This window comes from Topomyia yanbarensis, chromosome 3 (assembly GCF_030247195.1).
Source record: "Topomyia yanbarensis strain Yona2022 chromosome 3, ASM3024719v1, whole genome shotgun sequence".
NCBI classification, from domain to species: domain Eukaryota; kingdom Metazoa; phylum Arthropoda; class Insecta; order Diptera; family Culicidae; genus Topomyia; species Topomyia yanbarensis.
Genome location: NC_080672.1, coordinates 407,592,635 through 407,616,780, shown reverse-complemented (window position 1 = coordinate 407,616,780; position 24,146 = coordinate 407,592,635). Strand labels below are relative to the sequence as shown.

The 24,146-nt window shown below is 40.1% G+C and overlaps 1 protein-coding gene across 2 annotated transcripts in view; it reads right to left on the bottom strand.

Moving 5' to 3' along the window:
- LOC131691912 (uncharacterized) overlaps window positions 1–24,146 on the bottom strand; it is a 460,379-nt gene that overhangs the window by 224,818 nt on the left and 211,415 nt on the right. For both annotated transcript variants that reach the window (XM_058978657.1, XM_058978658.1), the window contains exons 5-6: window positions 16,717–16,842; window positions 5,500–5,604 (exon numbers count right to left, since the gene is read on the bottom strand). In XM_058978657.1, the coding sequence (XP_058834640.1) occupies window positions 5,500–5,604; window positions 16,717–16,842 (231 nt within the window). The remainder of the gene's footprint in view (window positions 1–5,499; window positions 5,605–16,716; window positions 16,843–24,146) is intronic.

The window sequence follows — 24,146 nt, the reverse complement described above, 5'->3', positions numbered from 1 at the left end:
AGCAGTAATATGTTTGTTTCGTTTTTGGATCGGAGTCGCTCTGGGTTCGCTCGGAGCTGTCATTGTTGTATAGATTTTGTAAATATTAGAGCGAACCTAGAGCGACTCCGGTCTAGAAACGGGATCGGCAATGGTTTCTCCGGGGTTCCCCTTCGGAGGCGGGGGGCTTTGGCGGTTGGCTTTTGCGCCGTAGTTTGTCGAGATATGATTTAATTAGTTAAGTGCGGGTAGGACAGGTTTCAACAAAATCTAATGCGTAAAGGCACCGTCACGCACACAACCTCGATGGAATATACACTTGAGTTTAATTTGTTCTGATTGAGATAATTATTATGGGCATAATTTCGATGCTTATTATTAGCGTTTTTGTTGATATTGGATTACATCATAGGGGCAATGCGAGTAACAACTACAATTCATGCTTTGTTAGTTCGGAGTTGGAAGATAGTTCGTAGTTGTTTGTTGGAAAACAGTTCGGAGGATTACTATAGTTTTTTTATACATGCATACAAGTTTTTGACGCATCATTTTAGAAGTACCAAACATTGGTCAGTAGCGGAGTGGCACGACACGGGCGGTCCCTTTATGCTCACTTTTAATTGGCGAATTGGTTTCTTGTCGTTCTTCTTGTCTCTAGTTTTGTTTCTATTTCTAGTGGTAGGCTGAGAAATAAAACACGCGTGTGTCGTCGGTTGTGTGTCCGACATACAGGGTCGCTCGGTTCAGACATATCGGTTATACTTATTTTATACCTCGCAGGATACACTCCGGTTAGCATAACGACGCTTGCGTTATTGTTATATTACCTATATTACGAAGACTTTAACTACATGGATCCTACCATAAAAAAACTCATGAGACAGAAAAGGTAGTCGCTTTTCGTTGTATTCTAAAGTTCTTTGAATGTCGTGTATAGAAACAAGGTGAAAGTTCACGTGCCGTTATACAATTAATAGCTCTTCAGGATCGGGCATAGATCGAGGACCCTAATTCTGTACAGCGCTGCGGCGATGGCCTCTCGGCTGGCGCTGTTTAACGCGTATGGATATATATGTATATGTGTAAATATGTGTGTGCGAATATATGTGTGTGAATGTGTGCATGAGTGTGTATGTGTGCGTCTTTTCATATGTATGTATACAGGCATGCATACATGTGTGCATGTGTGTATATATGTGCATACACTGGATATTTGAAAGTAGATCGCGATCGGTTGTCCGGCGGCAAAGTTTGCCTTGGAGGTTGGAGGTAGGTGCAGCCCGCGGTAGCTATGACTCGATATGAGGATAGACTAAGTTGTGGCTTTATTTGAAAGTGCATATTAAAAATACTCTTGATTTGTGTTCCTACTACCCAATTCTCAAACGAATATTGGTATCAGACTAGCTCGCGCTTTAGCAATACTCCTACGGCCGGCTGTTTGGAGTTCAAATTGCTGTAGTGTAGGGCTAATTAAATCACTCTTGATGGCCGGCTATCGAGAGTTCAAATACAAGAAAAATCATAACTAAATATTTTTTTGCCTTGAGTATACGTGTACTCGGAGATTAACCATCCCACCGCATAAAACATATTCATTTTGTGGTCGCATTGCCTGCTTGTGGCGAATCCTAGACCTGTACCTGTCCTTCAATCCAATTCCGTAATACCTATGGAAGCGTCGCTGAGTCGGGGGCCTTCCTTAAGTAGGTATTATATCAACATTTCCTACCCTATCCTAAGTATTGGTGAAGATGGTCGTGGCCGGCAATAACGATTCTCATGCTATTGGTTTACTGAACTCATAAGATTCATTCATTCCCAGTTCTTCTGTACCCGTTCGATACGATTAATGTAAATGGTGTGATACGGAGCCCAAATAGTACCGCCATATTCTAGAATACTGCGTACCAGTGTAATGTATAGTGTTTTTAGACAATACACATCGTTGAAATCACGAGTGTTGCGTTTGATGAGTCCAAGTACAGTGTAGGCTTTAGCTATAACGGAAGAGTAATGTGCGGTAAAGCGTAGCTTAGAGTCGAGAATGACACCAAGGTCCTTGACGGATACGACTCGTTCTACGGGAGCAGAACACATTAAGTATTCGAACTTAATTGGAGTATGTACTCGTGTAAAAGTGATTGTACTGCATTTTTGAATATTCACCCTCATTCCGTTTCTGTCACTCCAGTCAATGATCCTATCGACATCCATTTGCAATGCACAACAGTCTACCATAGTTGTTGTGACACGATAAATTTTCAGATCATCAGCATACATGACTTTAGAAGACGATAATTCACTGTAGAGGTCGTTCACAAAGAGCACAAATAGAAGAGGTCCGAGATGACTCCCTTGAGGGACGCCCGATGAAATGTGGAAAGGTTCCGAGAGTGTAGTTCCAAGTCGCACCGAGGCGCTACGGTTCGCAAGATACGAGGAGATCCAATTAGTCAGCCAGTCCGGCAGTCCAATCCGCCTTAGCCTTTTCCACAGCAAGCTGATGAGGAACACGGTCAAAAGCTTTCGAGAAGTCGATGTACACCGCATCGATCTGTTGTCGTTTTTCCAATTTATCAATTAGCGTCGACACGTAGCTCATCAGATTTGTAGTTGTCGAGCGCTTTTTTACAAAACCATGCTGGTCCAAAGTGATGATGTGTTTTAACGCGGGGTAGATAACATCTAACAACATACTCTCGAAGATTTTAGGGAGACAGCTAAAGATTGAAATTCCTCTATAATTGGTGACATCATGTACGTTGCCTGTTTTGTGGATTGGAGTTATCAAAGCTTCCTTCCACTTCGTTGGGAAAACATTTTCACGAAGAGAGCGATTGAATAATAGAGATGCTGGTAGTGCCAAAGACAAAGAGCAGTTCTTGATAAACGACGGTTGTAGCCCGTCAGACCCCGGGCCCTTGGAACTGTCAATCCCCCGAAGATTAAGATGTACCTGATGTTCGGTGAATGATATTGAAGGCAAATTCAGAATGAACATTGGCAAACTACTCAAGTACGATTCAGACAAAGGTGGTGAGTTATTACTTAGCACGTTTTGAAAGAATGACGAGAATAGGTTTGCTGACTCCGCTGGTTTAATTAAATTATGTGCATTCAATTCGGGAGACATAAGAGCGAAAGTATGTTGCATTCACGAGCTCGAATTGGCGTTCTAATTCCCGCACGGACGTTTTGTCGGTTTCGCCTCTTGTTCTAAAAAATCGTTTTCGAGCCTTCCTGAGACGATTTCGAAGATTTCGTAACTCAGCATTCCACCAAGGTCGTTTGTTATCCGGGCGGCGCGTGCTTTTCCTCCTAGGCATAAGTTGTTGAAATATTGATTCAAGTTCGTGATAAAATCTATTCACAGAAAATTTATAACAATTTGTGTTATAAATCAGGTCTCGTTAGTAGAAAAATTAACAAAAAAGTATAACAAGTATTAACGGGAGATATTGTTTCGATAGTGTTTTGTTATAATATTCGATCAAAAATTGTTCCCCCGCCGTAAAAAAGAGGTCTTCCCACGGACACCAAATTACATCCGTTTATGTCCATTTTTATGTTTTACATATTGTAAATATTGTAAGAGGCTCACGGCTCTGTTAAGCAGCCGCTCTAAACAATGTCATATAAACTAATAATACAAAAAATGTATGTGCTGTAAAAAATGTAAGGAACAATGGTTTATTTTTAGATTAAATTTTGTGATTCGATAATTAGCACGCATTAAAGAGCGCAGGTGTACAGTACGTAGACCTTTACTGAAATGGGCAGAATTGAAACTTCCGAAAAACCTGAATCAAAATATATCTTCCTATCCTTGGGCTTCGCTGCGCAGCATCGGCATTCATTTTCCCACCATCCTCATTTCAGTCTTTCCAGGTCATTAACGTCAAATTTGCATTAGTGCCCGGGAGGTGAATCGCTCGGCTATGCCAGGTGGAGCCCATCTGTTGCGCAATGACACGGGGAAAATTTCACGATGCTTATCAACAACAACAACAACCTCTAGATCAACAAAAACAAGAAGGCTTCAACTTAGCACAGATAATGAGAGCGCACCAATTTCCATCGCCGTTAATTTCGCCTTTTCATGATTCATTGCAAACGATGTTTGATAGTAAGAGCAGCAGCAGCAGCAGCAGTAGCATCGCTGATGGTTTCGCTGAATGACAATGATGACGCAGTGCCGGCAGCAGAATACCATCCTTCCTCCAACCACTGCGTCTTTTTTACAGTGTTTAATTCATTGGATCTTAAAATATGCGCCACCTTCCTTCGAATGGGGTTGATATATTTGGACTACATTTCATGCTCCCAGTTCAAGTTTAAGCTTACACTTATTAACCTAATGATGAAAATCATTACAAAAATAGTTTTCAGTGATTTGCGAGATCAAGCTTATGAACGAATAAACTATTGAATAATCCTAAAGCAAATATGAGAAATAATAATCCAGTGTTTTATACAATTTGATCCTCGAATTTGCGTATAGCCAGCATTGCCAGGGTCCGTTGATTATTCGTAACTAGTGGTTTTAAGAAAAAGTAGATAATGCCTTCATTTCTTTTCCCGTTATAAATTTATAGATTTCCTTTGAACTTGAAACAAATATTTTATCCGCTGAATTCAATTTGAGCTCTTTTGAAACATTCAATTCAACTGAAGAACAATTAGCTGTTTGCAGCAAGATTTGGTCATTTTTCGCATGGCTACTCAGACTCCAGAGATTAGCGTTTTATGGATGAGTGGGTTTTATTAGCTTTCAAAAATAACTGTTCAAAATAAGAGATGTTGGATACCATTAAAAATGTGTTGTCATGGATGAACGTAGAAAAACATCTAAATTATTAGAGTAAAACACGTGCGAAAAACGGAATTAGCATGATATTGCCTCTTCAACAGTACCACCGAGTGTAATCCAACGCGCCAATTTTCGCACTAAGAAAGGAATTCCACCAATGCAAGGAAACATCACTTCCATCCATTTACCTCCCCCCAAAAATTCCCACGATAGCTCAACCAACGGAAGCCGGAGAAAATTTTGTTTAGCTCCCTTCCAACGGCGAACTGCGAGCTATCAGATCCGTGAAATAGGCAGGAGATTTTCCTGTCACTTTTCCGACTTTTCATACAGAACCAGATAGCAAAGTCCCAAACAAGCAGATACCAGAGCAGCAAACTTCTCCGGCCCGACCGGCGGCGGTGATGATGGTGACCCAATTCAAAACGTCCGCATCCTTGCCACCGGTCCGGTCGCCGCTTGCTCACATCTTCTTAGCGTAGGCTTGGTGTGGATTAGCATATACTGCGAATCGAGTGCGGTACCTTTTCCACAACCAACGGCCTATCAGCTATTGCAGATCCATTCCCGTTTCGTTTCGCTATCTAAACAGGCATTCCCCGTCCGCATTAAACGAGTCGTCGAGTCGGCACGGCCGCATAAACCTACTACACAAAACATCGGGTCTGGTCCGGTCGCTGGAAGTGGGAAAATGTGAGTAGAATTACCTTGACAGATGCTGTCACCGTAGCCGTTTCGCTGAAGTAGAGCTGATGTCCGGATGCTTTGCCACACCAGGAACCGCCGGTGAAGGGCCGACCCAGTTCGCTGAGCTGTTCGGTGGTGATGATGGTTGTGAAGGGGAGAGAAAGAGAAGCATAATGAAATGATTAGTTGGTATGTTGGGCGTAGAGTTTGTTGCATAGTATCTTCTCGTTGGATACATTTTGAGGGGCACCATTCGGTCGGAAGGTATTATCTTTCCAAGTGACTTGATAGCTGTTGGCTGCTCTACGCCCTTATTGCAGTTGTGGACAACTGAACAAGCGGTGTGATGATGGAATAATATAGCTAAAACATGATGATTACGATAATAGTGATTGTACATACCACCTGACTATGGTTTGGTATTGGGTGGTAATTTCAGAAAAAAAATATTATGTTCAAGTAATTGCAAGGAAGCTCAAGAGCCAAATTCCAGTGTTTCAAATTTCAAGGCCCTGATAAATGGTGTCAACTTTGAAATTTTAATTGATTGATTCGAGTTGTGTTGATATCTAAGACATGAATCTATTTTCTTAACGAATTTTTATAGTACGGTTACAGAAGCTTCAAAAGCCTAGCTTGTAGGGTATTAGCATTGCGTGGGACTCATGATTTACTTTCGTGCCTAACCACAGAGAACACTACTTACTCTATTTTCACTCTTCTTCCCCACGAAACAACGGTACGTCAAGGTATTACTTTGTTGGAGGGCTCGTTGTGCCACCATCGCAATTTTTTCTTTTGCAGCTATCTCCGAGTCTCATTTGATCCACGACATGGCTCGACCTTTGAGCCATTTAACTCTCGATTCTTCTCTTGCTTCTCGTCTCCATATATTATGTCGCCATTTAGTTATCGTCTCAGTGTGCCGTTTAGCTATTGTTTCCGGGAGTCATTCAGCTCCCAGCCTTATCACTATCTACTCAGATAGTCCCCGGTGGTGAGCTCACCCTACTCCGGCTGAGAGTTCCCCGACGGAATAATTTCTCCTGACATCGATACTCGCATCCTTGAGCTCCCATCTTTGTCACGATGTAGTCGGATAGTCCACGGCGGTAAATCTACCCTACTGTCAGTTCCCCGGCGGTAGATTTCTCTCGATACCGATGTTCGTTTCCATCTTACTTCGTTCTGATCTACTCGATCTAGCCCCGACGGTGGACCTAGCCTACTCAACCGGCCAGCCAGTAGGTGCTGAGGTCTGTCCAGCTCTAATCCCCGCCGGTGGATCTCTTCGACAATATTGTCAACTGTCTCACCAGGCATACCCCTTCGAATTTCCTCGAACCTGGGGCATTCGAAGACCACGTGTTCTGGTGTCTGTTACACGTTCACACACTTCGGGCAAAGGGATGACGAAGCATGTCCAAACCGATACAGATAACTTCGGAAGCATCTGTACCCGAACAAAAACTGCGTCAAATGGAAGTTCACCTCGTCATGCTTCCTACGCATCCAAGCCAATACAATTGTGGATGAGGCGATGGATTCACCTTCCTTTCTCTACTTTGTCCCAATCTTGCTGCCACTTAGCCAAAGAGACCGCTCTGACTAGTCTCCTTGCGTTTCGTGCATTTCTCCTCTGGTACTAATCCACGCTCTCAGCCAGAGTGATGCAGATGGGCATCATCACGGGCTGTTGAAATTCAACCGATCGTCGACCATCACATCCAGGTGCTTCAGCGTACGCATCGATGAGATTGAGTGTCCCCTAACGCTGAATATGACGCGCTGGATTTTTCCCACGGTTCGTCTTGTGGTGCCTAATGCCTAATGTCTCTGCCGTTGACATTTCCATCCTATCAAGGGTCTGATCGGTTATTGTCAGGACAATCTGCGAAGCAGACGACTCCTTTGGGCAGTTCCAGTGTTAACACATTGTATATTATATTCCAGAGCGTTGGACCGAGTATGGAGCCTTGAGGTACTCCAGCCGTAACTCTCTAATCGACCTCCGCCCCGTGTTCGTCTTGTAGACCAGTACTCGGTTCTGAAACTAGCTTTGCAGTCCTGGATCCGCATTCTATACAACGCTAAGGCGATAGCCACCCAGTTGGCGCTGTTAAACGCGTTCTTCACGTCGATTGTCACCACGGCGCAGTAGCGATTACCGCTTTGTTTCAAGGATTTCTCCGCACTCGAAATGACTGTGCGGATGACGTCCATCGTAGAGATCTCTTTCCGGAATCCGAACTGCCTCCGTTCTCACTTTCAGCGTAGTTCATTAGCTCGTTTGAGGATGACCCTTTCCAGAAGTTTACCAAGGGTATCTAGAAAACGTATAGACCGGTGGCTTCCTCGGTTTTGGCAGCAACATCAGCTTCTGGATCCTCCATCTATCCGGAAAGTAGCCTTCGTCCAGGTATTTCTGTAGATCTAACCTGAACATGCCCGGAAATGCCAAGATCACGGTCTTCAGTACGCACCCATGCAGCTGGGTGATACTTTGGTAAGAGACCCTCCGCTCCCACCTGTCAGCGCAGCTTTCAGCTGCCGTCGTTTGACGCTTGATCGTGGCCAACACGACACGGTAAGCGTTGCCTTCAGGGGTTAGCGTATACTTCTCTACACAGCTTCTTGGACTAGGTTACTAAGCACTATCTCGCGTTTTAAAGCGGCCCTAGCCACCCGCAATGTCACCTTGCACTCTTCGCTAACTTTCTCAGATCTAGATCTCTGAACGAGTCTTCTGGATTTTAGACAGGCAGCCCGAAGGATGCTAAGCCTTTCGTTCCACCAATACGCCGGTAGTTTCTCGGCTCCATTTTCTTTTGCATTGTTACGTCACATTGGCTCGCTACTGTTTCCGACAGCTTATCAGCATTCGGAATTGGAGTGAGGCTATCATTACAAAGTGCTTCTCGTTACGAAGGTCCTTCTCGAAGTTCTTTATTTTCCACTTCCGATCTCTAGTCGTCAATCTCCGTGTTACAATACAATACCGCCGACTGTGGATTGCTTGGTAGTCGCTACGTATGTACTGCTCACCAACTCGTCAATTCATGTTATCCATCAGCGACGCGTCTTTACGGAATGTGCTAGCGGAACCTTCGTTGCACAGCTTTACATCCAGCTTTGCCAGGGCTTCCAAAAGACTGTAACCTCTTGCGTTGGTTAGCCCAACACCCCACTCCACGGTCCAAGCGTTAAAATCTTCTCCTATAACAACAGGCATTCGTCCGACTAACGAATCAAATTAGTGCAAACATCCGATTGTACTGCTCTGGTGCCCACCAGGGGAGAGCATATCAGCTACATACGAATACGCCGTTGATCCTGGCGATCACGAAGCCTTCGTGTGTGCTATCCACCACTTTTTGGACAGGGAAATCGCCCATTACTTGTATTGCCGCCATCCCTGCACTATCTTCCATCATTGTTGACCTGCCTTCACCTTTTTGTACGCAGGGCATTTGAAACAGCCCGTCGTGTGGTCGTTTCTGTCCTCCGGTTCAGTCCTCCAGATCATGAACCTTGGTTGCGTCGTGCAGTCTCTAGCAACGTGCCACTTTCTTCCGCATTTTCTACACAGAGCAAATCTGTTCGGGTTTTTGCAGTTTCTTGCCTGACATCCGAGGTTCAAGCACCTGAAGCATCGTCCCATGTGCTTGGTAACTCGCAGAGCGACTCTCACCGAGCATACCGATCATCCGACTTTTATCTTGCCAGTATCCGCCAGCTTGTTGGCAACGACCACAGGTGGTCGAATCGCTGCAGTTTGAGTGCCTTCATACGATTTCCCAATCCAGATCGCCGCTTGTACACCTACACACATAGAAAAAATAGTGTAAATTTACGTCTTCTGACCCTGACATATACGAGCATCAAAAATGACTTAGTTTTACGTTTGATTTTAATTTTACATGACGTTCAATTTCGTAAATCATGTAATTTTACTCCACATACAGCGTTTGTTCTGAATGGTAGGAAGTGTAATTTTATGTCATTGCGCATGTAAAGCATATGTTTCATGTAAAATTGAATGGAACACGGTAAAGTTCCGTCATTTTGTAAATTACGGTTTGTTGAATTATGTCATGTTCGTAATTACGTCAATGATAAAATTCCGATTTTTTTGGTGTGTAGTTTGCACTTCTCGATCAGTTTACGCCTCAGTTCTTCTACGGTTGTTATCCCGTTTCGATCCTTGCATTCGACTACCGCTTCCTACGACAGGGCCTACACGTTCGCTTCGCTGCCCAAGGATTTCGCAACGAGCTCGTTGTAAGTCAAGCTTTTCACGGAAGGATCCTTCCTCAGCTGAGAGCGCCCCGTTTTAACAACATTCTCTTCCAACTCCTTCAGCTGTGGGTCTTCTCTCACTTTCTTGAGAAGAGTCGCGTAGAACGTCTTATCGTTCGCGTCGATGATCAGTGCATCGCCCTTGCTCCTCTCCCGAGGAGGTTTGCGTTTCTCTTTCTTCTATTGTTCCTTCTTCTTTTCTTCCTTTTGTTTCCGTTCCCTTCGCTTCCTGGCCCGCTTCGCCTTCTTGCTTCCCACGATGCACCAGCCACGGTCTTTCCCAACGTTCCTCTGTTCGCCCACCAGCTCACTCTTCTGCTTTTCCGGATCCGCTTGCTACACCGGCATGCCTCTCACTCTTTTCTCCGAGCTAGTATTGTGGTGACTCTTCGATGCCACCTCAGGTTCTGCTGTCAGGTCAGCTCTTATCAAGAGCGCTTTCTGCTCGCGCTCAGCAGCTGCTACGGCCGATTTAATACTCGTCACTAGCTGGTTTAGCTTGGTGTGCACATTGTGCGTGTCCTTCATGAACTCAAGGAGCTTGTCGATCTTTTCTTACGGCTTCCCAAGATGTGAGTCAGTCTGGGTGGTGTCACTACTTAAGCTCAACGGTGTCAAGCTTCACCATACCATAGCGAAACTCTTCAGCTCGCAGTAGGTTCGGAGTCCCTGCTGCCCCTTGATCAACTGCTGAGTGTGGCGGCATACATCATTTCATTTGCTGTAGAGTTCTCTGGCTTTCGGGAATGTAAGGTTGTTGGTTTCAATTTTCACGATCTGCTTTTCTTTGGTAAAAATGGCGCAGTTTCTTTCTCCAGCTGAGTTCAGTGCTGTTCATGAAACAGAAGGTTTCCCGTGTGTCATCCGGTGGTTTGAAATATATCAGTCTAGAGTTAATCAACTGGGTTCCTGCTCCCAAGTCGTAAGAGGCGACTGAAAACAGGAGTCCGAGCTTTCGCTGCACGCAATGTCAGCGGGGGAGACCTACTACCACTATGTTACACAATGCTGTCTATCACATTTAAAAAGTTTTTTCGCAAAACCAGCGTAGGAGTTTCCCTTTATATTGAAGATGCTTTTGACAACGTGTCTTTCAAATCCATTTTGAAAACAGCACGAGATTATGGAGTACCTTTATGTATTATGACCTAGATACACGCTATGCTTAGCAACCGACATCTGTGCTCATCTTTATGACAAGTGGAGATAAGGAAACAGAGTGTCTACGGATGTGTTCAAGGTGGTGTGCTGTCACCACTCCTAAGGAACCTTGTGGCCGATGGATTGTTGAGGAAACTGAGCTTGGGTTTCCGAAACACTGGAACCTCCATTTACGAACCAAACCGGGGGTTCGTAATTTGCATTGGTTCGTAAAAAAGTGTTCGTTATTTAGGATTCAGTTCGTAAACAAATTTAGTGTCACATTCTTAAAATTCGTTTCGTCAAAGCAGTTCACAAAATTTAATAACTATTATGCATGAGTAGTTTTGGAACGGACTTGACGATTAGATTCTAAAAATGGATGTTTGGAACCTTTTTGAAATCCAAGTTGGCGACTTCCGGTTGAACAATATCATCGAAATCTAGACAAACGTATGATTACGGCGTAAAAGCCAACTGTCAAAATTATCTTCAAAGGGAAATTCCGGGCAAACCGTTACTGACCCGACACAGTTCACAGCACTAAATGGAAGAGAAAACTTTTCTCTTTTGTTTACTACCAACATTTGTGATTGGCGAGTAATAGTTTGTCAGAAATTTTCATTCAAAGTGAATTTTGACAGTTGGCTTTCACGCCGTAATCATTTGTTTGTCGAGATATGAATGTTTTTGGAATGGAGATGATGCAAAAGAATGCTTGGAACTTTTTTTTGAAATCCAGGATGGCGAATGCCGGTTGAATAACATTATCCAATATGAGGATTATTTGAAAGGGTTTGACGGGTAGAAGGTGAAATACGATGAGTGACGTCACCTTGAAGTCAAAGAAGGCGGCTCCCGGTTGAGCAATATTTTTTTATAACCATATCATCACTATATCTATACCTATTTACAATGAACACTCATTTTTATCTGCCTCTTAGTGAATTTCAGGAAATAGGGATATTGACTAAATCGAGATATATTTGCTTGTCTTTTGAATAAAACGAAGTTGTTAAAATATTTCTCTTTAGTCCCCTGACAGTTCTGGTTTTCCAGTGCAAAATAAAAAAAGTTATTCTAAATTTTGTACATTTCGCATCTTTTAAATATGAAAAATATGCTCATGATAGGATTTACTCGAAGTTGGCTTGCCCGAGCAAATGAAAACCCCATAATACCCACATGCTCATGGTTCAAATTCATCCCCATTGCATGGTGTTTTGATATCCATTACCATGACCCGGAATATATGTCTATCTATCTATATCTATCTATATATATATATATATATATATATATATATATATATATATATATATATATATATATATATATATATATATATATATATATATATATATATATATATATATATATATATATATATATATATATATATATATATATATATATATATATATATATATATATATATATATATATATATATATATATATATATATATATATATATATATATATATATATATATATATATATATATATATATATATATATATATATATATATATATATATATATATATATATATATATATATAAAAGTCAAAGTTTGTATGTATATGATTTATAGACTCCCAAACGGCTCAACCGATTTCCGTAAAAAATTGCACACAGTAGGTATTTGGTATGGGGCGTGTTTGTGTGCTATTAGTTGGAGATTATCTGCCCGCCAGATGGCGCTTTGGAATAAATTGTGTTTTCCTCCTATTTCGCAGAGTGTCGCAGCAACGCGCGATGGGTATTAGCTAGTTCCACATAAAAACCATATTCTAGTGCATCTATGGATTTTCGATACCATTTTATGGACTTGCGATGCGTGTGAAATTTGGCACGGACAATATTCATGGGTTGTATGGTGTTTGAACCCATAAGAATTTGCTTGGGTGTTTCGTCTGATAGAGCCTATCAAATAAAATTACACATAAGGCTGACAAAATCAGGGATAGACAAAATCAGAAATAGGGGGTTGATAAAATCGGTTCTGCACTGTATCTACTACAAATTTATTCCATATCGAAAGTACCCGTATTTTTTAGGTTATAATTTATCTAAACCAGAATTCGATTTTACTGTTGAGGTTATAGTGAATGTATCTACACCGAAAGTTACTATCTTGGATTTTAAAATGGCTTCAAACATCGATATCCATCATGTACTCGTTAACCCTATTCTGAAAGTACCCATATTGTTGAGTTATAGTGAATTTGACTAAACCGGAAGTCGCCATCTTGGATTTCCAAATGACTTCAAACATTAATTTCCGTCATTCCGAAAATACCAAATTATTGAGGTTATAGCGTATTTAGACATACCGGAAGTCGCCATTTTGGCCATTTTCGAAATGGCTTAAAAATCAATTTTCGTAATGTACTCGTAACCCCAAACCCCATATTATTGCGATTATAGTAAATTTAGCTAAACTAGAAGTCGCCATCTTGAATTTAAAAATGGCTTCAAACATCGATTTCCGTCATGTGCTCGTTAGCTCTATTTCGAAAGTATCCTTATTGTTGAGGTTACAGTGAATTTAGCCAAACCGGAAGTCGCCATTTTAGATTTTAAAATTGCTTCAAACATCGATATCCGTCATTTGATAGTTAACCCTATACCGGAAATACCAAATTTTTAGCAAAAATTAGCTACGAATAGGTACAACTTCATAATGTACTGTATGAGCTAAATTTTTTTACTCACATGTAGTTTTCCTTTCAAAACATTCAATATGAGAAGACCACCTCCCGAGAAATGGCTATCGGGCTGTCTGGAGCAACAACTTGAAGAATACGTAGTTTGTTACACTGACACTTCTATGTTGGAAGGCCGAGTCGGTGCTGAAGTCTTTTGCTGTGAAATGAGATTATACCAATCTCATTAGCTTGGTAGATACTGTACCGTGTTCTAAGCAAAAATCTTTGCGATTCTTTATGGCGTGCAATCAGCACTTCAACAGGGAATTTGCGGTAAAAGATTCTATTTTTGCTCTTAAACTTGGTTCGGAATATTCAAAATCAAAATTAGTAATCGCCTGTTGAACTCGTGTTGAACTATCGAAGAACTCAACTTTTCAAATGCTATCTTCCTTCTATGGGTGCCCGGACGAAGTGGCTTGAGCTGGCGCTACGACTGATGTCAGAACTAGTTCTAACACTGTTGATAAGTTGGATAAAGCACAAGATTCGTTCTTTAGCTGCATCCGAACATACCAACCATCGGCGTAGCTTGCGAACTTGCATTCGAACAAAGACCGGATGTGATACCGAAAATATCGAAAAAAATGGTTGCCTCTTTCCAAGAATAACTGCAGTACTCAAGGCACTGATTGGACATTGCAAACTCAATTATCACATGGCTACTATTCAGCGTGCTGAGTATTATTCGTGTGGTCTTTGTGAGTTGTGTTGGGAGTGTTTTCGTTCAGTTACCCAATACCTTCTCGGGATGTTTATATATCCGCTCATCGAGAAGTGTCTTTTATTCCCATGGGAGTGAAAAATACTTCGGTGTTGTCTATGTTCTCTGTGGCGTTATTTTCCTTATCCTAAACCTTACAACTTCCTCAATTCTTCCTATCACGAAAATCATGAAGAGGCAAATCACGACAAGGCACGCATCGCCGATCAACATGGGGAACGTGCCATTGAGTCACTGCTGATTCCTGTGACTTGAGTTTACCGGATGGCGGAATCCAAATTCGATCGTCGGGATTTGATGGATTTTGTAGAGAGCTGGACATAAATACTTCGCCGAAAAATCCGATAGTAAACAAATCACAATGACGTGTATGTAAATTACGAAAATCACAACTAACTTCCTGAAATCATGAACATAGTAACAAAAACTATAGCAAACATTCGAATGTAACGCCCTGTTTATTTTTGGCGCGAACTAGTTTTTGGGGAACACAAATAGTTTCACGAATGCGAGATTTATTATTCATAATTTTATGTACTTCGTTCTAGGGTTTTCGTAAATCATTCAGATCACGAAATGATCATTTTTTCGTGAATTTATTTTTTTCATGTGTTTTTTGATTCCTGATTCCAGAAGACGCCACTTGATACACTTTTGACTCCATTCAATAACATAGGGAATATAAAAAAGAACAACCTGCCTCTTTAAGACACCTTATTTGGACTTAAATAATAATAAATATGTATTACACAAGAACTAGAAAGTGCTTCTTTGAGTTAAAGCCAAACACAAAAAAAAGTTCCGGATTTATTCCGGTTCCCACTAGAACTGGCCCCAATCAGATCGTCAGCAAATATTGTTATCAAAGAAATAACATGAATTATCAATGGCGCAGCATTATTGCTTCCAAGCAATGTGCAATGGGAAATGGGACACGAACACGAAGCGAAAATGACACTGACGAAGTTTTCCCCCCTTTCGTTTTATTATACAACCGATACTGTCAGCGTACATGCATGCAGTTGTTCGATTGGCTTCCAGGAAAAGTCAATCAATATTACGAAGTAGCGATAGCGAGAAAAAAGACAGGAAACCGTTTCAACACCCGGTTAAAAGTTTTTTTTTTCAATAACGCAGACGATTGCTACTTTGTGCAACTTCTCGTCAGGCAGTTTCCCCTAAAAAAGCGATCCTCTATATCGAACTTTTTCAACATTTTCCAAGCGCTTTCCTCACCTCGAAGAAAAGTCAGCCGGTGCAGTCAGGTCAAACGGAAATGAATTGCTGATGCATTCGTTGGAAATAAGTTTACCACTGGGTGTACCCATCGTCCTTGCACCGCACCGCACCACACCGAACCACTGCTGGTCCCTTTGGGACAGCAACCCTTCTGTTCTACTACAAACATCGGGACTCTGCTGTCAGTTTGGTTTCGAGCGGCAGCCAAAGAAAGTTGGTAGCAAAGCGCTATCTATCTGCTCGAGGGAAACTGAAACACCTTTTCCCGTCCGTGCACGGTGGTGCAGCTGGGAACAAGAGAAGGATATTAAATCAGTTGACAGGTTGGATGAGACATGAAAAGGATGTAGGTTATAGGATCCCATTCATTCCAGTTAGAGCGTCGGCGAAATTGAAACAGCTGACAGCATCAATGGGTTACTTCGATGGGGGACTGGTTCTCGAGCGTGGCAGTGCGAGTTTTTAAAAGCTGCAATGTTTGCCGATTTAAAAAGTATGGGTTGACATTTTGTCTCATCGGGTTTTGGCCGATTTTTCGTCCAACAACAGCCACTGTCCCGATCGGAAAAGTAAATCCACTGACATTTCACCTCGTTTTTCCCAAGCGAACAAGCAGAACAGATGCAGTGAGAGTCTGAGTCTGCGAGACTGCGAGCGGTCGACGGAAAATGAATGTATGTTTTCATCGCAGGGTATCTGCACTTTGTGTATTGGTGTTTGCACACCATAAAATAATGTTTTGTTCAGCGACATCGGAATTTTCCATCTTCCCGTGCGGTTGAAAAACTCTCGTATTTGCCGTGACAGCTACTGCAGTGAGCGGAATGGCATGCAGCGCCTTCGACCATTCGCTGTGCGATGCTGTGTTTCGGTATCATGTACTTTTTGTACTCATGGGATCTGGCGGGAAAACAGGACACCTTGGTTACATTTAGTTAGTTTTTTGTGTGGTACACGAGGATTGGGATTAATATACAGAACAACTTCTTTTATTGAAAAAAGGTGCAAACATGTCTATCGATGATAGTTTGTTCAGTCGACAAAGCGTTGATTAGCAAAAGCAACCAAGATCACTTGGGGATGGTTAAGAACAAAAGGAGGACTGAAGTCGTATTGTACTGACCTGCATAAATCCTTCGGGACAGCCGGGCAAATCTCCTCCGCTGGTTAGACTGGCATCACCCGAGTCCATGTCCGGATCGATGAGGCCCTCGTCGAAACGGCCCACGGTGAATTTGTCGAAAATGATCTGCAAAAGAAGATACAAGGTATGGCAGACGTGAGTAAATCAGCCTTTGTTATTTGAATTGGAATTGTTTCAATATGCACCTCTTTATGAACCTTACACACCAAAAAATTATGAAATTTAAACGACATGTAAATCAATACGAATGTAAACATACAACGATTGAATCGAAAATTTGATTGAAAATTACGTTAAAATCAATTGGAGCACTAAACAGCATACAATTTTACACTTTCATTCGTGTAATATTACATGTCATTCATTTTACAGCAGCATTCGAGTATAAATACATAAGAAGCGCATTGGTTTTCCGTTTAAAGAAACTGTAATTTTCAATCCACGTGTAAAATTCTAATAAAATTCGTTGAAGAAAGCACGACAAGTCGTGTGTGTTTGTGGTGGAACTTAATTCTACATTTATATTCATGCTCCAAATATGAGCATGAAAATAAACTTAAAATTACAAAATATTTTTTTCTGTGTATACTTTTGATTCGATGATCCAATTACAACAGATAACAGTAAATTACAACCTGACATTTTTTATCATTTCTGTAATAAAATAGCTAACCTAGAAAAAGAAAAGCAGGATACCGAGTAAAAAACGAAAAGACAAATGTGTTCTATTTTATTCTGTGTTTAGCATATCAATAACGCCTTGACCAACGTTTATAGATCCGAGAAATTTCGATTTTTCGTTCTTAAGTTAATGTTTGAAGACTTTAAATTTATTACATCACAAGCAATATACAGAATTAGGGCGAAGAGCACTTTTCTTTCTATCTGCGAAATACCGCCACTTAGATGAGTTAATATGGAGTTCAAAATGTATATAACATTCGTTCGGTGACTTTCAGACCGATAAGTCGTTCGTCCCAGTGTAGCACAATAAAGAATAGTACTAATCCGCTTTCATGGTTATTTTGCGCGAGGAAGTTTCGGAACTTTTTTCTTCTTTTGTGTGCGCGTTAACCATTATTGTACCAGCAGAGCAGTAAAGCAGCAGCGTTTCTTATCTTATAAGCGGCCTGAATATCGTTACATCTACAAGTTAAATATCGCTGATATATTACATTCTCCATGCTTGTCTCTAATACCATCGTGCACTGGGCAATAGGCCCGTTCAAATATCACTTCCCCTGACAATGATTCGCCTCAAGGCGAGATGGATATAGAAATAAAATCGACTCCTCGACTGAAATTGGACCTATGCTCCTCAACCGGGTCGTTCGTAATCTTCTTCCGTAATCTGTTGCAGATTTCTCGAGTTCTGACGGAGCGATATTCGGCCGTGACAGAAATACAGAAAATTTGCCCTGACAAGATTCGGGGTGTGGTAAATAGTGTGACACAAGCGAATAATATCGCTAGCTAAGGATATTTTACAAATGAGTAAAGAGTATATGTACCAGCTAGTCGCGTTGAATGTGACGGGGTTGTCATCGATTCGAGTTTGAATTGCGTGGATCTGCTGACACATAGGGTTGGCCGTTTTAAAGACGACCCTAGTTGTAGCTGATGATATGAGGAGATATGTCGACTCGTCACTTTTATAGAGTGACCTTCGCCGAGGTTGCTCTTTCCAACTATCTTCTCTTTGGCAAGGTTCGACTTCCTGTTCGACTTTTTGTGCTGCGGGTCATGAACTGCACTAATTGCAAACAACTGGGACACATAGGCTCCCTTTGTAGCAATTAGGTTCGTTGTGCGAAATGCAGTGGGATCATGTTAGCGAAGATTACAATCAGAGTTTATGCGTTGGACAAATACACATTACTGTACTGTACTATATGATACGATTTGTACTGAAAACCCCATTGTACCTTTTTCACAATCAATGTGACTACATACCTATTTATTTGCAAAGAAAATAAAACTTGTAATCCGAGCCATAGCGCCAACCTTAGGGGCGCGCGAAAATCTTGATCTGCTTTTCAAAATAAGTGAGGTTAAGTCATTAAATTAGTCAAGAAAGGAGCATCATTCCCAGGTACACACAAAATTACTGTTTGAAAGTGAAACTGAAAAAGAAAACAAAAGCAGGTAGCAAAAAGGCGCATAACTGAGACTCTACCAAAGGCGTCAGAAGACTACGATACTATTTTGTTAGTCCAGAATAAACAAAAAACAAGACGAGGACTTCAAATTTCAACAAAAATAGCGAAAATTATTGCAAACTTTTTTCGCTCGTTTTCTCAGTTTCATAGGAACAAGGGGAACGGAAATGTGGTCATGGTCAGTAAAACAGGCCTCCTTTTTTAAGCTATAGCAAAGAGTAAGTGAAGTAAGCTAGATCAATTATCATCGAGAAGATAACTCTATGCCGTACCATGAAAATTGAAGTCTCCTCGATGCCGGGAGGAATTCCGCAATATCACAAAGTTGTTGGTTCCCAACTTAGGTCTTACCAATCCTGCATCAAGTTAAATCTCTGGTTGAAATGTCACATGGTTTTTGGTTTTCCTGGAAGCGTTGGAAACTATTTGTTTCTTCTGAACTGACCAGGTGCTGTTTGCTTCAGATTTGGGGCAGAGTTTTTTTTTCTTGCTGGTATATTTAGCGGCCTTTCAAAAGAGAAAAAAAATATTGCGAGGACTCATTTGCTTCTAATTAGTGCAATACTGCATGCATGACGCGCGGCATAGACAACCGATCATGCAGACGATCCTTGTCAAAGAAGACCCAAAGCAGTCTCGCCAAAACGTCACCCGACACTAGTTTCAAGGTCCGGTGCGATTGTCACTCAAAATCTTCGCTCACTAGAGCAAGGAGTCGGATAATCCTATCCTTCAGTAGATCTACGCATGCCAAGTTCGAATCGATAAACACACCATCGATCTCAACTTTATGAGCGGGTATGTAAACGCGTAAGTTCTTCATGAAAATTTTGTCACCAGTAACGTTATTCGTTTGCTTTAGACGAAATATCACAATCCTGAGCTTATCTAGGCGAGCTTTCGAGGTATCTGGCACAGCTGAATTCTGATTTTTGCGGAATATTAGAATACTTCGCGGACTATCTTTGATCCGAAAGAAGATCGGATACGGTCGAACCCAGTTCGGATCTTTGGCGACGAATCTTGTTCGACATCCATTTCAGGATCATTTGGGTCAATTGAGGAGTACAGTTTTTAATATACGGTAGAGTGCCAATATTTATAGTCTTCCAGAAATTTCAAATCGGACACACCTCAAAAGTATTGGTACCTCGAAAAAAGTTCCCATGCAAAATTTTAGCGCGATCAAAAAGAATGTCATGAAGCATCATGAAGATCTGGTATAATGTAAAAAAATGAGTGTGTGGTATAAGGAATATTTTTGAATTGAGATGGGAGTTGAGTTTGGAAAGGCAGTTTTTATTTTTTTTTAGAAATCAATGAAATGTCGAAATCTGGTGTCAATTCGAAATGAAACAAGTTTTTTTGATTTTTAGTTGAAAATACCAGTTTAAAACTTAAAAGTACCAGTAAGGCAACCTTTGTCAAAAAAAAATTTGTGAGAAGATACAAGATCCGTTGTTTCATGCAGTTCTCAGACATTTGGCATAGAAAATAAATTAAAAGCAACCTTTTCAAACCCCAGTAAAAGCTCAAATCCAGAGTTTTCCAAGTTTTATAAAGGCTATCTTAAAACAAAATTCAGGGTGGCAGTAGAACTCGACGTTTCATCACATCCTAAGCCATTTAGCATAAAAATTCGAATTCAATTTTAGAATATTTTAAGGATCCTTTTGTGTTTTTGCAGAGGTAAAAATTTTTGCACTTTGGCCATTTTGCACAACCTCTTTTGTTGAGAGGCGCATGGTTATTAAATTCGATGATCACCTGTTTTCCATACATGCCATTGGCACTCTAATATACAGTCCTCCGAATAGATTTTCCCTCCGTCGCCTTCAAACACCTAGCGTTAACTGATTTTCTAAATATACAGTAAAAGATTTGTGGCTGGAATTTACATGACATTAACGACAGTCAAATATGAATTAAGTAAGGAGTATGTGGGCCAATTCCATGTACACAAATTATTATTTGAAGGTCGAGCTAAAAAAGCAAGCCAAAGTAAACACCAAAGGGGCGCTGTGACTCCGCCAAGGGCGCCAGAAGACCACGCCACGGCTCTGCTTATAATTTCAAGAATGCTCGTATCTCAAAAGCAGTATATATGTTCAGGGACACTTTCAATGGCCACTTGCTATTCGGCGAATTTAAAGAGTTATTATGGTAGTTTGAACCATTGCTTTGTCATTGTATTGGTCTGTATGGGACTCATCAACCCATACCTCCGGAATGGCAATTCCGAACAAAATAATTCGCAAGCTATAAGTATGACTGGAAGGATACTGCATGGTAATCGATTGAATGTACGCCTTTTGTGCTATCGATCATAAAATAATCGCCAACATTGCCTAGACACTTCACACTCCTTTCTATTTAATTCAATTCAAATGTAGGGGACGGTGGGGAGTTGTGAGCACCGTCAATACCCGCTAAGCTATAAATTATTAAAATGTAATAACTACTGTTAAATGTTTCAACTGTCATGACGTCAGTTTTTCATTGGCAAATGTTGGATTAACTCATGTTCTTAATCGCTCCGAGCCGCAACCGCGAATTTAGGTGGCTTGGCGCGAATATTTTCACCTGTTAATTGCGAATCAGATCACTTTTCCACCTCACCATTAGTATAGAAATATCTAAAAATATATCTTCTACACCCCTAATAAAAATAAGCCACAAAAATATTCCATTTCTCCTAATTTTCACCAACATTTCAGAACATTCAGAAACAATGGTTCTCAAATTCGTTTTATTCTTTTACCTTATTTAAATAATTTATTTTCAAAATTTCATTAAGTCATTTCTCCAATTCATCAATTTAATGAATTTTATTTGTTTTCGTTTTAAATATGTAACTTATTTTAAATGTATGATCATTTCATTTAATTCATTTTTTGTTCATTCGGCTTTCCTATTATTCATCTTGTTCATTTGTACACGTTTAATCTGTTTCATTTGTTTCATTCTATGGATTCATTCTGATCAGTTTATTCAATTTATGCATTTTAGTGGAATCATTAAGTTAACTTATTTAATCTCCTATAGGAATTTGAACGGCTGTCTCAGCCAATTATTTTCAAAGCGAATGTTGGTTACTTGATAAAGGCCAACATCAAAGGCCGAAACGTCGGGCAGTAACTAACATTCGTTTTGATAATAATTGACTGAGACAGCCGTTCAAATTCTCTTAGATCAAACCATCCCAGTCGTCAAAAACAACTTATTTTATTCGCTTTTTCAGACATTTTATTGATTTTCTTCATTTAAATAATCTATTTTTTTCGATCAATTATTTTATTTATTTCATCCAGAATATTAACTAGACACACTTTACTTTGTTCTATTAATTTTATAACATTTTTAATATCGTATAGTTTTTCACTTTAATCAATTTATTCTGTTTATTTTTTTCTTTTTACTCATTTGATTTATTTTTTTCATATGGTTAATTTTATTCATTCCATTGGTTTTATTAATTTTAACCTCTACATGCCAATATTGTTTTCAAACAGCTATGACGCTGGAGCTAGACTAAATTTCCTCACAAAAACAAGTAAGGCTATTAACTATTGTCATTTATAAGAACACTAACAGTAACAAGAATTTCACTGTTCAACACAAGATTGGGGAGCAGAACGAAAAAAATGGCAAAAGTTTGGGGTCCCTGGTGAAAAATGCTTTGGTAAAATTGGAAAGGGGCTTCACAGTTTAAAACCAAAATTTGTATAAAATTTGTATGGAAAACTAGAGGTGTGCAATAGGGAAGATATCAATGAAAATGGTCACCTTAAATTCTCGCATAAAGTCTCACACAAAATGTTTATTACATCGAAAACTGAATCAATGCAATTTTTTAGCTCAATCGGACATCATTAAGGGGGTCTAGTGTTTGAGCAGTGATTTCATAATATTCGAAAAAAAACCAAATGTTGGAAATCGATTTTTTTTTTCATCGGAATATGTTTAAAAATAGTATGAAACATAAGAATCTAGTGTCAAAACAAACGAAAACCGTTAAAAACCTATTTAAAAACATTTTAATACTAAAAACTTAGAAATTTAAAAAAAAAATTCGGAGTTCAAAAATTTTATTGTAAGCCATATTGTTTCAAAATACATGAACCGTCGAGATGTGATATCAAAGCAAAAATGTAAGATCTGAAAAAGAAAAAAATAGAAAAAAGTGATAAAAAAGAGGAAATAATGATTTGTTTGGGACATTTTAGTTGTAAAAAAGTGTTTCTTTTGAGATGGAAAAACGTTTGACCATCTATTTTTTCTAACGTACTGGGCTTTAGGGAACCAGAACAAATCCAAACGATGGCAGGAGTTTACGGTTCCACCTAAATCAATGTGAAAAGATTTTTGAAAAAAAAAATGCAACGGGACTTCACAATTTAAAGCAAAATTTTTGTGAAATTAAAAACGAAAATTAATTTTTCCAGGTAAAAATGAATATAGAGATAACTATGAAATCGATCATTCAAAAAATATTCGGTCAACTTAAGCGGATTGGAGGGTAAGTGCTACATTCCGCCGGAACATATGAAACACGATAAAAACACCTCAGTAGGCCTAAATCCAATCCGCGCAATACTTGGCATCACCTATCAACAGGTAAACAAGCAAAGCGCTCATATTGGCAACACCGACTGGCAAACCGATATGATGAATGCTGCTTTGTGTGTGAATATGAACATTTTGGACCATCGGTAGTTCCCAACGAAATGGGCTTGGGAGCAGAATAAATTAAAATGATGCCAGGGATTTAGGGTTCCAACTAAATCATTGTGAAGAATTTAAAAAAAAAATGGACCGGGACTTCATAGTCTTGGTTCAAGCACATTTCAAGCCTGTTAGAATAAAATGTTGATCGAGTTTGCTCAGCTTCCAGTGTAATTCTTCAACATCAAAAAAATTCAAACATTCATGCTCCTACCTCCCGAGGCAATTACCGCCAAAAAAGTTCCTTTTAGTGATACTTCAACACGATAATTTATGCCCGACGTCCATTATGCCTATCGTACGCATTCCAAACGTTCGCATGCCTAACGTATTTATTCCTAATGGGGTACACCCCATTTTATCCATATTATTCACTTTATTTGTTCCATTAATTTTAATTAATTCTTTTTGTTTTATTCATATTATTTCCTTGACATCATTTATTTTATTTTTTTTATTACTTTTTTGGAGTTCATATAGGGGACTCGGAGCTATTAGGACCGTGGGGGTAATTCGGACCGCCTC